Source organism: Cadophora gregata (genome assembly GCF_030347475.1).
Source record: "Cadophora gregata isolate MNR1 chromosome Unknown scaffold_3, whole genome shotgun sequence".
In the NCBI taxonomy this organism is placed as follows: Eukaryota; Fungi; Ascomycota; class Leotiomycetes; order Helotiales; family Ploettnerulaceae; genus Cadophora; species Cadophora gregata.
The window spans coordinates 2,467,273-2,482,750 of record NW_026695926.1 but is presented as its reverse complement, the minus strand read 5'-3'; the positions used below and the strand labels follow the sequence as shown (position 1 = coordinate 2,482,750).

The window sequence follows — 15,478 nt, the reverse complement described above, 5'->3', positions numbered from 1 at the left end:
CACTCAAATACTTGCCATAATCTTACAAGCTCGCTCATCATGTTTGAACTTAAGGCTCTTCTGCCTCTTGCGCTCCTCTTTGTCACGTCGACTGCCATTCCAGTTCTCGAAGAGCGAGCAGCAGCGACTTGTGGTTCTGTTTACGTGAGTTCTTTTTGGCTTTAAGCATCCCAATCGAGGTGTTCGGAAGGATTGAAATTTCTGGCTCTTAAACCTTCCTACGCTTCAATGATTGATACTAATTGAGCTTCTAGTACTCAGCAGCGGCCGTCAACGCAGCTTCCCAGAAAGCCTGCTCTTACTACAAGGCCGGCTCCGCACCCGGTGGCTATCCTCACACTTACAACAACTACGAAGGTTTCAACTTCGGAGGAGTCGCTGGACCTTATCAGGAATTTCCAATCCTCTCAAGCGGTGCTCTGTACTCGGGTGGTAAGAAGTTTTTCTTTATAAAAGAGGTAAAGAATGAAATAACGTTGACACTTCTCAAGGCTCGCCTGGTCCAGACCGCGTCATCATCAACGTGCCGGCATGCAAGCAAGCCGGGACTATTACGCACACTGGTGCGAGTGGGAACAACTTTGTTGCGTGCTCTGGGACCAGCTAGATTGAAAAATTGAAATCTGAGGATTGAGGATTGCAGATTTAAGATTTGAGATGCAGTCACGGGCAAAAGCTGTGATTCTGTAATTGCTTGCAAGATCAGCAACGCTTCCAGATATTCCACTACTCTTCTTACAATAAGTCTTCGAGACGCATGGTGCGCAACCAGCAGGCATTGACTATTCATATTGCCGCGCTGAGTGTGACCCTTTTAGCATACCAATTGAGGTAGACCTTCCACCACAATGAATTTATACTTGAAGAACAGGGATAAGACCCTCTAATTCTAATAGATCATCACCATCTTCGAGAAATATGAGATCCAGCTGCGCAATAAGAAGATGTATAGAATACTGCTATATGTTCAATGGTAGACTTAACGATATGCTTGGAGTTGTGGTGCGTGAGTCTGCAGTGTATGCTAGGTTGTTACATGTTTCCCAGATTGGACCAGAGGCGGAGTTAGACAAATATACGGAGCAATAAAGAGTCACAACTTCGGGCAACCTCCCTCGAGCTTTGACTCTTCCAGCCTTGAGCAATCGCCCAGCGTGAGAAATGCTTCCAGCTTGTGGATCTCGTCAACATCGCGGCCTTCTTGTACCACTCGGTCAATTGCACCATCATCGAAGGCAATGCCATGCCAAAGCAGAACTCCGAGATCTCTGGCAAGCTTCACGGCTTCAAAGATGTGACTTACTCCCAAAGCAGGGATTGATCTCTTCAACTCGGCCCAGAAAATAGCTCTAAGATACTCAGCGTCAGGTCGGTACTGGAACCCAGTCGGTGTGATTTCTCCCAAAATCTCTTCAACTCCATACAAACAGATTCCAAATGGAAGGTTTTCAGCCTCAGCCCAGTCCACAAGACCAGTCAATACCCCAAATGAAGGATCTACCATGATATTTGCAGCCACAATGTCGCCATGGGTCAATACCCACGGTAATGCCTCGATGCGATGTAGGCCTACCAGTACGTGCCGCGCACTGGCCCGGAATCGAACTGGCAAGTCCTCGGTAAGAGATATGAGGCGTGCACGTATGCTTCTGCCCACGGTTCCCAGAGGCAGATGCTCGGTCGAGCTTCGGTGCCATGATTTCGAGAGAAAGACAGCAAAGTCTCTGCACAGCCTTACCCTGACGGACATTGATCTCCCAGAGATGGCACCTCTATATAGCAGATCCTTGAATGGTATGCCCCCAATCTTTTCCATTCGGTAGACCAACAAGTCCGACGCTGGAAGTGTAGCAATATATTCCGTCTTAGGAGCGAATCTACCATAAACATCTCGCGCGGCCGAAGTGATTCGCAGATCCAGTCGGTAATTCGAGGGACGGAACTGTATAACTGTATCGTCGCCAACGAAGACTGTCAGTGAGCAGTAGCCCTGGCATGTTGCTGGTGAAATAGATTTGTTCGGATAGAGCTTCTGGACAAAGGTGTAGCAATCGAGTTGGTCTTGGGCTGTCAATCCGGATCGCAGAAAGAAGCTATTGATGGATTGTACAACTGAGCTTTGCCCAACAGACATAGTGAAATACTTGCGTTCGCCACATTAGATTTGTTTGGGCGAGAAGCCTTTATGGGGGGGGAGAGTAGGACGAAGATGCGCGTCAAGTTGGAGTTACCCCACGCTTCCTTTGCATGCTATCCTATCAGCTTCTGTCGGGTGACCTGGAGATAAGACATCACTGAGATATATTGGGTGAGAGGGTGTCTGGGCTGCATGATTCATGTTCATGTGCTCAGTGGGAGAATTTGGAGTGGAGGATGGTCGAGAGCCGCTGTATTGGAATGGAATCGAGGAGTTGTTGACAGGAGCTTGCGATGTCTCGCTGAATGAGGTTCATCAAGCTCAAGCTCAAGCTCAAGCTCAAGCTCCGAGGCACGGTCCACTTTTACTGTACCCGGAACTCCCTTGTAGCGAGGAATGGAAGCAAAACCTTGGAACAGAAACTTAACTTGCTTGGTGTAAATTGTAAACAAACTCTATAAGTTAAAGAGGGCGATGTCCTGCTCTTCTCTTTCTCGTTTTCTTCTGTATTGTTTCGTTTCCACGTTCACTTCTAGACCATCGTTTTGATATGGGAGGGGGGGTTGAATGGTATGCAAGGATTTCCATTCTGTCAATGTTCTATTCTCCTGTACTTTTCACAATCTCCAAGCAGTAACCAAGTAGTTATTGACGGAGCTCCATCAAGCATCAAGAAGGCGTAGGCGGATCGAGATCAGCTATGGAGTTTTGACTCTTTTCACCAAGATATCGGACGACTCAAGATTTGTGTTCTGGGGATGACCTGGAGACATTGACGACCTCAACCCTGCAAACGGTCGATTTTCTGCTTCCTTTTCTCCATTTCTTTGATTCTGCAGTACCAGACTTCAAGTAGCACTGCGGCTGTCATATTTGCATTATTGGCAGTGCATAATGGCTACACTTTCCCCAAAAAGAGTCTCCAGTTCCATCGCATGATACAGTACAGCAACCAGGGAAGATCAAAAGGCAACTCGAAAAACAAATGGAAGACAAGACGGAGCAGCAAAATGGGTCGTGCTGGTTTCGTGTCCATTATTGTAAGGCTGGGATGGGTTGTCGATGTGTGCCCAATCATTGCTGCCCAGCATTTAAGACACCCCAACCTCCCCCATAAGGCTGCAGTAAGATTAGACACATCCACCCTACCCGATATTTTTCTTCTCAGCCTCAGCCTCTTGCTCTGTTCAATTTCTGTAGTCTTGTCTTGTAGCAAACTGTCGTTTCTTGGAAGTCTCATCCTGCCAGTGTTTGATTCGGGTGTCTTTATCTCGTCGTCGTCGTCGTCGTCGTCGTCCGCTCGGCGTGGTCAGACAATCCCAATCTCGCTCGGTTGGGGTTACCATTTCTACGAATTTTCGAGCTGAGGCGACCTTACACAACTGAAAAGTCATGGTAACGCCCGGCGACCACCTCATCATCTACCAAGTATTGTTTTACGAGGAAATGAACAGAAGAGCATGGCCGCACCTTCCGTAAAACGAGGCTTCCTGCCAGAAATTGATCGACAACAGACACTCCTGCAGCTGACCAAAAACCTTGACCACGTCTCTTGAACCTTCATCTCGTCAGGCTGTAGCTTATACGCATCAAGCCTTACACGTCGAGTCGAACAATTTTTAATATTCCCTTTCATTCATTCATTAAACTTTCCTCAATCGTTCGGATCACATCGCCCCTATCATAGTTATGGCAACGAACACAATCAAGCGTCTGGTGATTTGCTGCGACGGTACCGTAAGTGTATCAGACTTCGTAGCCCCCCTGCTCTCGAGAGTTAATGGTATCTCTCGAAACCATTGCCTTTTCCTCATATCCATTCCCAAATTATGGCAGGTTGGCTAACTATTTTTAATAGTGGATGGACAGGTACGTAAATGATTGAGAATTACCAATCATCGCTGCATCAAAGCGCGGATCTCTTTTCATTCCGTCAAGAATTCTTATTATAATATTGGATCGAGATCCAGCCTCGATCATCGTATCAAGGCTGCCGCCTAGTAACTTTACTGACTTATCCAGTGATGACGGATTCAAGAAACCAACATTGATCCCATACCAGCCAACTGGTGTTCTCCAAGTTCCTTCGAATGTCACGAGAATCAGTCGAGCTCTCAGAAGAACGGGACTCGATGGCATTCCTCAAATCATCTACTACCACTCCGGAGTTGGCACAGGTTCTAGTAAGGTGGACATGCTCACGGGAGGTCTACTTGGAATAGGAATTTCTGAGGTGAGTATACAGCTATGACTCGCTGCATCGTGCTGACTCGGACGAAGAACATTCGTGAAGTGTACAGTTTCATCGCTGCCAATTACACCCCAGGCGATGAAATTGTTCTCATTGGTTTCAGTCGAGGAGCTTTCACTGTCCGCAGCGTGGCTAGTATGATCAGAGATATCGGACTGCTGACCCGTACCGGAATGAACGATTTTTACCCCATCTTTAAAGACCAGCAGAACTTCAAGAACGAGAGATATCGGGACATATTCCCAGATATTCCATTCTCGAATAAGCCATCTGGACCCAACGCTGTTCACGAGTACAAGGAAAGACTCGAGCGAGTAAGTGTTCATTCCTGACACCTTGTTCCACAGCTAATCATCTAGGACGGCTTCACCAGAGTCCGCGATCCCAATGGCAACAGAATTATGGTTCATGCAGTCGCAGTCTGGGATACTGTCGGTTCTCTCGGTATTCCAAACATTTCACTGTTTGCCAAACTTGGACTTCCTCATTCGACGATTGAGTACAAATTCTTCGACACCAATCTCTCAGGCAACATCAGACATGCTTTTCAAGCTCTGGCTCTTGATGAGCGTCGATCGCCATTCAAGGCAGCTGTTTGGGAGAGAGCAGATTCGCGGCAAACGACAGTTGACTTGCGACAAGTCTGGTTTCCTGGAGCCCATTCTAATGTTGGTGGGGGTTACGATGACCAGGAGATTGCGAATATTACTCTTGCCTGGTAATTATTCCAGTCTTTAACATACGCCGTCGCTAACAGTATGCAGGATGATGGACCAGCTCGCATCGATTGGAATAGCGTTCCAAGACGAGTACATCGACAAAGTATTCATCCAGAATGTTCGTTACTACGAGAACCCTCCAAAACAACAAGCCAAGCTCTCAAATATGATCTCCCGCACTCCACAATGGGCAGTAGACCCAATCTATGAGAAGCATAAGCCTGTTCGTCCCTGGGGTCTCGGCAAGATTTGGGACTCAAAGACGAGTTTCTGGCATCTGAGCGGAACAGCATGGCGAACGCCGGGACTCAACATGCGAGCAAACCCCGACACTGGCCTCCTCACGGACGTTCCCATGCGAGACACAAATGAGCGTATTCATAGCTGTGTCCGTGTTCGGCTTGAGCTCGATGGACTAGGTCTCGACGATAAAGGACTTTATGATCCTCAAGCACTGAATAAGTACTGGAGACTTCGTCAAATTCCCCTCAAAGTCCATGACCCCATCCCTTACAACGCATCTTGGGGCCCCGGAGCCCCTGGCCCAGAGGTAGGATATCTGGACTAGATTTGGAACAATCTAACTTCTGATAGGGTCCTGGTCCGAGAGAGCTCCGTTGGGTGTGGGAATACATTGGCCCAGAGGAAGACGCACCAGTCGAGCGATATATGGTAGAGGAAACTCTTGGCCCGTACGAGCGTAAGCTGCTCTTGCTGAACAAAGGTAAGGAAATGTTGAATCTGGTTACTGGAGACGATCCCACCTTGGTTATAGTCAAACCCCCTAAGCAAGAGGTGTAACTGTTGATTGGTCTATGTGTGGTTTCTCCCCAGCCCTACTCGGTACTTCAATATTGCTGTGTAAGGAGAAGAATATCTGGCTCGTAGACGTGGCTTGCTCGCATAGCTGTAGCTGTCTATTTCTTTTTCATTAAGAACCGAATTCAGATTCTCCCTATAACTAATCTAGAGTATAATCCGCACACAACTTGGCCACTAGCTAACATAAACAAATCCACCAGGCCGTAAATTCTACAAGCGTTTTCGACGACGAAAACGCCGCAGCCGTCCAGAAGACGACTATGACCACGGTCAATACGACATAGAAGGCGATCTCGTGGAGGACAAATCCGCACCTCCAATCCGCAGCAGCCAGACTCGAAGTAGCAGGAGCGGCACCGGAACCGGAACCGAGAGGCGGCGGGGGAGGAAGGACCGACCGATCACAATCGCTGGAAGCGAGGATCTGGAAAACTATAGGCTTGTCGGTGAGAAAGCGGGCATGAGGGTGAGACCGGCGAGTGTGCTTCTTGATAGAGAGAGAAGCAATGTCAGGGGAGGTGGCGAGAAGGTTGTTAGGAGACCGGTTTCCGTGGCGTACAGTCCTAGTGTTAGTAGTGAAGACAGTCTGGTGGATGTGGATGAGAGGGAGGTTAGAGAGAGGTTGAGAGAGAAGGAGAAGGGAAGGTATAGAGATCGGGATAGGGAGGAAGAGATTCTCGTTGAGAAGAGAAGGGAGAGTAGAGCGCCTAGTCGTGCTCCAAGTCGTGCTCCGAGTAGAGCTCCAAGCAGGGCACCGAGTAGAATACCCGACAGAGAAAGAGAGCGAGATAGAGAGAGGGCTTATGAGGAGATTGTCGTTACGGAAGAGCTTGACGACAGACCTCCGAGGGAATCGGGCAGATTTGTGGGGAGGGAGAATGGGATCGCGAATGGGAACCGGGGGAGTTTTGTGGATGGGAGGAGGTACTGATTTGTACTGAACATTGCTGTGGAACGTAAGGCGAGAAACCCGACGTTGGTAGTACCGGTGGTACAATAGGTCAGACGCTGTGTATTGTATACTCTGGGCTGGATTACTTGGTGGGCGGGTGGTACGGTATGTCTTGGGCGGGATCCACAGCGTGGGCTTTGGCATGGGCTGGTGTGACTTTGTGGGAAAGGCCCCGGCGTGTATCATCTTGTGTTTGTGTGGATTAATACAAGTATTCCAGTAGAATTTGGATGGAGTGTATGCTATGCAGAAATCTAGGACGGATGCTATCCGAGAACGGAATGGAAATAGAATGGCATGTAAGGAAGTAAGGTGGTCATGGAGAAAGAAGGGGTTATGCTTACTGGTTTGTTCTCAAATAAATAGGTACCATATATCGCTGTTCTGTTAGCTGGTCTTCGCGCCCTTGTGGTTTTTGAGAGTGTATTCATGAGTTTCCAGTACTGACTTTAATTGGTTCACGCTGTGAACGCCATCCATTCTTGAGGTGTTCTAAGTTCTGCTATCTTCTGACCATCCCCTCCCAGTGCTATCAGCGCCCACAGCGCTTCACATCCTGGAAACTTAGCCTTTGCTTACCAGTCTCCAGGGCATCCAATCGCTAAATTTTCACTCAATCACTTGTAGAATTGGGGCACACCTGCACTCTTAGCGAAGAATGATGTCATTTGAGACGTTCGTCTGAGAACTTCTCTTCTGACCTCCAACCGAATTGTCAACAATAGTCTGCCTATCAATTTTCTCTGGGATGTCCATCCGGATCTCTTTTACTAAGATGAAGCCTTGATGATGCACCCATGATAGCCTATGGAATATCCTGCTTGAAAGGTGTTTGACATCATGTCGACTAATCCAACTCCCACCTCATTCCTACCATATCACGAGCCAGGGATCGTTACAATCCTCATCCACACCTCGCTACTTCTCGTACTAAATCTCATCAACACAGTCTTCGATCATTTGATCTTCTGTGGTCTACTAGGTCAAGTCTTCGTTGGTGTAGCGTGGGGAACACCTGGCGCAAAATGGCTCTCAGTAGAAACGGAGCATGTTATTGTGCAGTTGGGGTATCTGGGCTTGATATTACTTGTTTATGAAGGTATGTAATAATAGCCTTTTCTTGCTTCGTATAAATGCTAATCCTCGAAATAGGAGGACTCGACACGAATTTCCGCTCCCTCAAAGCGAACCTCTTCCTCTCCACCGCTGTGGCAATAACCGGAATCAGCTTCCCCATGGCCTTATCGTTCGTATTGCAATCCCTCTCCAACGCAGCACCTCTTCAGGCCTTCGCGGCTGGAGCAGCGCTCTGCTCCACCAGTCTAGGCACTACGTTCACGATCCTCAGTACGAGTGGATTGTCGAGCACGAGACTGGGAACCGTGCTGAGCAGTGCTGCGATGATGGATGATGTTGTTGGACTGGTGATGGTACAGGTCATATCTAATCTGGGAGAATCGAGGGACTCGTTTAATGCGGTCACAGTTGCGAGGCCGTTGGCTGTTAGTGTTGGCCTCGCTTTGGCTGTCCCTCTGGTATGCCGATTTGTTGCATTACCGTTGACTTGTCTCCTCAATGAAATGCGGAAATCCAGTCCGGCAGGTGCCCTGGACAGAATGTGTAAAGGGACATATACCGCGTTCCTTATTCACACGCTTATTCTTATTGGACTTGTTACTGGTGCTACGTATGCAGGTACTTCGAATCTGTTTGCTGCGTACCTTGCTGGAGCTTCTGTCAGTTGGTGGGATAGTGAGGTACCACATATTGAGACTGAGGTGAAAAGTCCTACGCTATCAGGCCCACAACAGAAAATCTCATCAACTGCAATGGTATCAAGCGCTACCCAGGCACAAGATCAGGTGGTCAGGAGTTCTGAAGGAGCTGAAGTCGCACCTTCAATCCTAGCACATGATTCAGTTGCATCAACTGGGGCTGCAGTATTTCACGCATACTACAAAATCGCTCTTCAACGAATCCTAAAGCCATTCTTTTTCGTAAGCCACTCACTTCATCCCATCACCGCAATCCCAGCTGACAAAGGTAGGCATCAATCGGCTTCGCCATACCCATTACAGACATGTTCAAAGGCTCAGTCGTTTGGCGAGGTATCGTTTACACTATCCTCATGCTCCTTGCCAAGCTCGTAACAGGCGTGTGGCTCGTCCGCCTTGACATCTCGAGACCAACACCGTACATCCCAAAGGCTTTGCGTTCGATTCTTAGATTTCCAGCTTCGTGTATGGGAATCACAACTTCGAAGGAGAGCTCGAAAGGAAAGTCGAGGGGGGATGCAGCAGCAGGACAAGAGGGGATGGAACTCAGTCAGAAGGCTGCAAGCAAAAAGCAAGACGACAGAGTGCCGCCGACACAAACAACTGACCAGTCTCCTCATGCATCCACACCCACACCCACATCCACTACACCCCACTCTTCCCCTTCGCAAGCGGCACCCAAAATCAACAAACCCCTTTCCCTCTACCCAGCAGCCATGCTTGGCACAGCCATGACAGCTCGTGGCGAGATTGGCTTCTTGATCGCCTCCCTGGCAGAGACAACTGGGCTGTTTTCTCCATCTGGTGAGCCTAGCTCTCAAAGCTCAGAGATCTATCTAGTTGTGACGTGGGCGATTGTACTCTGTACGATTATTGGGCCGCTGGGAATTGGGACACTTGTTAAAAGGGTGAGGAGGCTGCAGAAAGAGAGGAAGGAGGGGAGGAGTGTTGGGGCTGATCCATTGGGGATCTGGGGGGTGGGTTGAGGAGGCGGGGTCGACGTAGATTCGTCGCAGAGAAACAAGAAAGGAACGAGTGCTCTACAAGAATCTCTCAATCTTGTGCGGTATGGAGCGAGAGAGCTGGCAGATGACTGTTAGAGTAGTATGCAAGACTAGAGGTTCAACTAGATACCTAGATTCAGCTGTATATGTACCAGAAAAATGCAGAAACATGCAACTTACAATGTGGAAATGGCACCACAATCCTCTAGAACCAAATGCAAGGCATTCGTTACAACTGTTGGACCGAAAATCCTCACACGAGCCTTACCCTCAACAAACAGAAACTCTTTAAATGTCAAGCAACAGATGATTTCTTGAGTTCATACCTTCTCATCTACAGCTTTTCTACCTTTCAATAGCCATTACTTCCAAATCTCTGCTCCTCTATAAACTTAACTCACACCCTGCAATTCCGTGCCCTCCGCCCTCCTGCCCTCCACAAATACTACAGGGGAAGTGTAGTGTTTCCTACCATGCACAACATAGATAACCACACTCAATACCAGCACACCCGCCCACACAGCCGGCGCCCAGTTTGCCGAAGACGTATCCACCGGCAACTCCGCTGGGAAGCACGCAAATACCATAACAAATCCACAATAGAAGAATGCGAACATGTTGATAGGGATACCGAATCGACCGAGGGACCAGCGGGCCGGTGGGAGAGGTTCACCGAGTAAGCGTTTGCGGAGGACGCAGCCGATGGAGATCATGTAAGTGGAGAGGAGGGCGAGGAGAGTCAGAGAGACGATGATGTTAAAGGCAAATGTGGAACCGAGGTTGATGAGGCAAAGGATACCGGCGATGATGGACGTCAGGTAGACGGAGTTATCAGGGACTTGGCGTTTGTGGTTCATCTGTTTGAAGTGTTAGTCAACGACTCAGAGGGATAAAGGGTAAAGTGTTTGTCTACCTTCGAAATCCAGCGCGAGAACGGGAAACCCTTATCACGAGAGAATGCCCACATCTCTCTCGAAGTAGTGGCTAGCGCAGTAATGTTACCCAGCGAGATGAGCAGGAAGAGAATGACGAGCAGAGCGGTGGCAGTTGCATCGGATCCTGTATTCTTGAAGAGCGCGAGATATGGCGATTGTGCTTCTAGAACGCCGTCCAAGGGCCCAATACAGAAGAGCATGACAATAAGCATGGTAATTCCCATTGTTAAGTTGAGGATGTAACTCCACCACATAGCTCGAGGGACGTTGATAGATGCGTTCTCGACCTCTTCGGAGATGTGGACAGCACTATCGGATCCTTTGTAGAATATTAGTACACAACTTCAAAGCCAAGAATTTATGGTCAGGGCAAACTTACCAAGATTGCAATACATCACAGTAACTTGTGCGATTAAGCACGATGTCCCAGTGTTTTTCCATCCACTATTGTTCACGACCTCGGTAAACACCTCTTTCGCTGAGTTCTTCGGTGCCATGACAAGTAGCGGGATCATCACGACCAAAAACCCTCCAAGATGTCCAAACAGCGAAAGGACTTCAAGCTTCGGCAGAGTTCTCGCTCCCCAGGTATTAAAGAAGATGGTGATGATGAGAAAGGCTAACATGATCAGTGTATATTGCCAGGCTTTGAAAAGGTAGTCAGGATTAGAGACATCAATGATCGCCTCGATAAGACTTGTCATCACAAACACACTGCTGGATACACTGGCCAGCCATCCAAGTGTACTCATCCATCCTATTGAAATCAGCCAATGTCATTGAGATATGTGAGTAAACCAACCTGCAGCATAACTGAGGAACTTCTGTTGACCAGCAGGCGCAAATTCCGAAACCCAATGATATTGTCCTGTACCAATTAGGATTCGTTCTCGTGTGCCATTTTGGTGTCCGGTAACTCACCCCCACTTGTTGGCGCCATACTCGTCATCTCAGCGAGAGATGCAACAATTGTGCTGTAGCACGTAACAGTGCCAATGAACACCCAGAAAAGACCACCAAATCCTCCATTCGAGAAACCTGCACTCAGAGAACTGCAAGTAGTTAATTTATTTTTCTCACTTTGAGTGATTCCGGCCGGAAAACTTTCGCCAGGCTAGGAAGATAGGAAGAACCATGACGTACACCAGCACAAACTCCCAAGTTGCCATATAAATCGAGATAAAGCCCAGAGTCGACAGCAGATTGAAGTTTCTCTGTCCCAAAATTATTAGTATTTGATCGTTCATGTCACTCATACCGGACATAAAATTGGCCTTTACCTTGAACTCCTGCTTTTTCCCCAGACGCAGCATATCTTGAAAATCCGCCTTATCGCCATGGCCAATTGAATATGCTTCAGATGCCATCAAAGCAGCCTCTGGATTCCGAGCCGACTCCCTGGAGGAAGAATCATAAGGGCTCTTCATGTCACCCGAGGCTCCTTGGGCGGCCATGATGTCGTTGCTGCGTATCACGAGGTGGTGATTGCATGGGCTGGGTAACGAGTGTGAGAGAAGGCTTAACAAAAGGACGAGAATAATTCATGGAATGGAAAAACAGTATCAATTTGTCGCAGGAGTTTGCGTGTAGAAAATTGACTGGAAAAGGGAATCACAAATAATTGTCCTGGGATTCGCCGCAGTCTTATCTCTTGACGGAACCCTGTAGTAGACCTAGGCCGGAACTCTGCTAGGCTTGACCTACAGCTTTAGCGTACAGAGTGGCACGATCCGCCGTGGAAATACTGCCTGCCATAGGCTCTACCCTCTAAATGCACTCCGCTATCCAGCCCCGCCCGCGCCGCCGCCCGCATGCAGGTCGCCAGCAGCCAGGAGCCAGGATGCACGATGCCGCTGGATCTTGTCCCACCCGAGGCGAGCGTCCGATGCCAATCGAGTATTTATTGGTCAACCCTCCTACCATAAAAGTTAGTCGCAGACCCCTGCCAGTAGGAAGAATTCGCCTAAAATGGATCTCTAAATGAACGTTGAAGTTCACCGAGGGCGGAATCACCGATACGACGCGTCTATCTAGAAGCTCGGAGAGCTTCTGGTAATGAGTGAAAATTGGAACATACTGAATTTGCACTGACGGGTGCCAGACATTTGTCTTCAGGTCATCGAAGAATCCTCATCCTGTCGCTCCACCAAAGAATCCTTGGCCGCAAGCTTGACAATCTTGTATTGCGTCCTATTCTTTCCAAGCAGGAACAATCTCCGCAAGTCTTCCTTACCCCTGCTGGCAGACATTCCCCGAATCTCCATTTTGTGAGGGTTAAATGAACCATCCCCAGGCAACTTGTAACCTGGGAACATTTTCAAAACATCTTCATTGTTGACAGATATGGGAGTTGTTGCCCCTCCATGTGGAGTATAGGTCAACGAATATGCTTTCTCTGTCGAGGTATAGCAGATGCTCAAGAGGCTCACAGTCCCTGTCCTAGTCAGCTAACAAAACGCTAAGGCCATAAATGCTGCAGCATACCGTCCAGTTCCCACAGCACGAGAAGGCTGCTGTCGTCCAAAAACTTGACGTCTCGAACTTGGCCAGTACCAAGCTGAATTGTAGAGGAAACTATGCTGTGCTGAGAACTTATGCCGTTCTCGATGGACAACGTAATCCGAACAACATGCACTTAGTTCGCGTTAGTGTGAACAGTGATTGCCTGTATTGAACAACTCACCAGCACTAGGTGAGCCTTTGGGGACGGACGCTATATGTGTTTGGGAGACATTTTGGCCCTAATCAGTAATTAGAAGGGACAGCCAGGAAGTCAAGCTACTCACTTTTGCACTCATCCGCATATCTACCGGCCCATCAACCTCGACGATCCCCACGTTCTGAGGCTTCCCAAATAATACATTTCTTTTCTCGGCCTCTGCAATCTTACCAAAAATAGAATGTGCTTGTTGTTGAAAAAATGCGCAAAGGAGGTCAACGCGAGGGAGTGGTTTTATGTATGACAAGCCACGCTCCTGCTTTTGAATCTCCTTGTCTAAGAGGTCAAACATGGGCACACCATATTTGGAATGGGTCCAGGTTTCGTTATCGTCAGATGATGAAGGGTCGTTGAGGTATATGGCCAGAGGGCTGGAAGTCATGATAGACTGGATGTACAGCAGTACCTTGCTATGATCAATCGAGGACTCCTTGTCAACATCTTCATTTGGCAAAGATGAATCTGAAGCAAGTCTGTCAATCTCATGACGAAGCCACGTCGAGAATGACGTAAATAGTTCGAGCTCATCTACAACTTGAATCAGTATCTTGGACGATACAAGATGCATGCAAGCGACAGTGTCCATGATCAGATTGATCTGTTGACTTGTGAAGCCCATAGAGCTGCTTGAGCCTTGAAACTTCACGATACCAAGGAATCGACTGAGGATGATAGAGCATCTCTCCAGTGCTGGTAGCATATTTTCGTGAACAAGACGTCGCAAGTTTTCCAATCCTGTCGTAACAGCCTTATCCCAACGCTTGTGACCCTGTTGGCATTAGTCGAGTCAAGGAAGGTAGTGTTGCGAGTCATACCCTTTCGGAAAGCTCATCAACCAGCCATTCTCGTACGGATGGAAATGTGTGGCCGGTAGCCACAGAGTGATACAGGGCCTGAACGATATCTCGATTGTCTTCCTTCTCTGCAAGGGTTTCGTTGATGTTCCGGAGAAATCTACTCGGTAATTCCTGAGTTGACTTCCACTCACTGATCATCAGAACCTGGACTTGGTGGATGTACCTCAAGAGATTGTTGAGAGCCGTGGACCGCGATGCAAGTAGAGAAAGGTATTCGCTTGATGCGGAGATGAAGCGAAGGTCCATGGGAACAAAGTACAGTGATTTGCCCGACTCTGGTAGTCCCATAAGTAAAGCATGAGTAGAGAAGTCTTGGTAGGATGCATGACGAATAAGATGGCATGGAGCTCCATCAATCGTTACTGGTGATAAGAAAGACCCAATCTCAAACGAGTCATAGATACTGAGATGTATATTTCCCTCCTTGGTGCCGACAACCATAACGTTGACAGAAGAGTTGTCCTTAGGATCGAATGGACGAAAGAGAGCATCGAGAGATGACCTTGAAGAGAAGACATCTTCCCTGAAGTATTGTTAAGAAAAGAAATTTGAGGTATTTTCGCAACTTACGAATTCCCAGCAGCTGCCAAGACGCTCAGTTTCGGAAGGCTGATTTCGATATCAATCAACGAGAGATCCTGTGGCAGATCCAAGGGCGCCTTCTCGTCGAAAAAATCTCCATCTGCAGCCAGGAAAGACGCCCAAGACTCTACGTTCTTCTTTGAGCTCGATAAGCTGGATCTGTGTATCGTATTCGTCGCCCAGCCCATGCACGTGATGCCTCCCACCTGGTCCCCTGCTGAGAATTGAAGCACGATCTTAGAGCTCTCAGCGCTGACGAGTCGAACAGATCCATCGCTCCATGCGATAGCGAGCAGTTGTCCTGCACAAAGATGGGTCAGCTTCATTCGCAGCGAAGGGTATGCTGTCAAAGGCGGCATACCATTTGGCTTCCATCGAATGCTCTCAACCTTCAGCTTATCAGTCTTCTGTACGGCGCCATAGACTCGTTGTCCATTCAAACGGTAGATGAAAACCTGTTGATCTGTGGTCACAAGTGCAAGCAAGTCCATCGACGGGCAGTAGGTAATGAGGCCAGGGTCCGCTGCATGGTGGAGTGTTTTTTCGCTGAGAATTTGGAGATCTGTGGGCGTAGCCATATCGATGGCAAGCGTTTAGCCGAGTGATATTCAGATTTGTTGTCATAAGGTACAAGTCGGATCGCAGAGCATATGGTGAACTTGAACTTCTTGCATTTCGAAGATAGTCACGCTGTCAAGAACTCAGCGGAAAGAGCCACCAAAACG

General features: G+C 48.3%; 7 protein-coding genes across 8 annotated transcripts; 4 read left to right on the top strand and 3 right to left on the bottom strand.

The window, feature by feature from the left end:
- Window positions 1-39: 39 nt before the first annotated feature.
- ONS95_009349 (uncharacterized protein) lies at window positions 40-607 on the top strand (the record flags this gene model as incomplete). Its single annotated transcript, XM_058502938.1, has 3 exons — window positions 40-144; window positions 255-432; window positions 492-607. The coding sequence occupies 3 exons, from the start codon at window positions 40-42 to the stop codon at window positions 605-607; spliced, it is 399 nt and encodes a 132-aa protein (XP_058361869.1).
- A 486-nt stretch (window positions 608-1,093) lies between these two features.
- Window positions 1,094-2,134, bottom strand: ONS95_009348 (uncharacterized protein; the record flags this gene model as incomplete). The annotated part of the gene is made up of 1 exon (XM_058502937.1): window positions 1,094-2,134. The coding sequence occupies one exon, from the start codon at window positions 2,132-2,134 to the stop codon at window positions 1,094-1,096; it is 1,041 nt and encodes a 346-aa protein (XP_058361868.1).
- A 938-nt stretch (window positions 2,135-3,072) lies between these two features.
- ONS95_009347 (uncharacterized protein) lies at window positions 3,073-3,504 on the top strand (the record flags this gene model as incomplete). The annotated part of the gene is made up of 1 exon (XM_058502936.1): window positions 3,073-3,504. One exon carries the CDS (start codon window positions 3,073-3,075, stop codon window positions 3,502-3,504), a length of 432 nt encoding a protein of 143 aa, XP_058361867.1.
- A 246-nt stretch (window positions 3,505-3,750) lies between these two features.
- ONS95_009346 (uncharacterized protein) lies at window positions 3,751-7,270 on the top strand. Of its 2 annotated transcripts, XM_058502934.1 has the most exons (8): window positions 3,751-3,874; window positions 3,996-4,006; window positions 4,160-4,370; window positions 4,418-4,702; window positions 4,748-5,106; window positions 5,153-5,657; window positions 5,702-5,831; window positions 6,130-7,270. In XM_058502934.1, the coding sequence occupies exons 1-8, from the start codon at window positions 3,827-3,829 to the stop codon at window positions 6,858-6,860; spliced, it is 2,280 nt and encodes a 759-aa protein (XP_058361865.1). In that variant the 5' UTR covers window positions 3,751-3,826; the 3' UTR covers window positions 6,861-7,270. The 2 variants fall into 2 exon arrangements, with proteins under 2 accessions (XP_058361865.1, XP_058361866.1); XM_058502935.1 differs by having other exon boundaries at window positions 5,702-6,148.
- Window positions 7,271-7,572: 302 nt separating this feature from the next.
- On the top strand, window positions 7,573-9,834 carry ONS95_009345 (uncharacterized protein). The gene is made up of 3 exons (XM_058502933.1): window positions 7,573-7,980; window positions 8,034-8,878; window positions 8,929-9,834. Exons 1-3 carry the CDS (start codon window positions 7,722-7,724, stop codon window positions 9,640-9,642), a joined length of 1,818 nt encoding a protein of 605 aa, XP_058361864.1. The 5' UTR covers window positions 7,573-7,721; the 3' UTR covers window positions 9,643-9,834.
- Window positions 9,835-10,052: 218 nt separating this feature from the next.
- On the bottom strand, window positions 10,053-12,049 carry ONS95_009344 (uncharacterized protein; the record flags this gene model as incomplete). Its single annotated transcript, XM_058502932.1, has 7 exons — window positions 10,053-10,517; window positions 10,574-10,914; window positions 10,975-11,352; window positions 11,398-11,463; window positions 11,517-11,647; window positions 11,739-11,809; window positions 11,876-12,049. 7 exons carry the CDS (start codon window positions 12,047-12,049, stop codon window positions 10,053-10,055), a joined length of 1,626 nt encoding a protein of 541 aa, XP_058361863.1.
- A 146-nt stretch (window positions 12,050-12,195) lies between these two features.
- ONS95_009343 (uncharacterized protein) lies at window positions 12,196-15,331 on the bottom strand (the record flags this gene model as incomplete). Its single annotated transcript, XM_058502931.1, has 6 exons — window positions 12,196-12,511; window positions 12,673-13,029; window positions 13,080-14,083; window positions 14,130-14,694; window positions 14,742-15,054; window positions 15,115-15,331. 4 exons carry the CDS (start codon window positions 15,329-15,331, stop codon window positions 13,337-13,339), a joined length of 1,842 nt encoding a protein of 613 aa, XP_058361862.1. The 3' UTR covers window positions 12,196-12,511; window positions 12,673-13,029; window positions 13,080-13,336.
- Between the last annotated feature and the right edge of the window lie 147 nt (window positions 15,332-15,478).

Coding starts and splice junctions, on each gene's coding strand:
- ONS95_009346 (XM_058502934.1), top strand. CDS start 3,827: ATGGCAACGAACACAATCAAGCGTCTGGTGATTTGCTGCGACGGTACC. Junction 5,107..5,152: donor GCGAATATTACTCTTGCCTG/GTAATTATTCCA, acceptor AACAGTATGCAG/GATGATGGACCAGCTCGCAT. Junction 5,832..6,129: donor GCTGCTCTTGCTGAACAAAG/GTAAGGAAATGT, acceptor CAAATCCACCAG/GCCGTAAATTCTACAAGCGT.
- ONS95_009345 (XM_058502933.1), top strand. CDS start 7,722: ATGTCGACTAATCCAACTCCCACCTCATTCCTACCATATCACGAGCCA. Junction 7,981..8,033: donor GATATTACTTGTTTATGAAG/GTATGTAATAAT, acceptor TCCTCGAAATAG/GAGGACTCGACACGAATTTC. Junction 8,879..8,928: donor TCCTAAAGCCATTCTTTTTC/GTAAGCCACTCA, acceptor TGACAAAGGTAG/GCATCAATCGGCTTCGCCAT.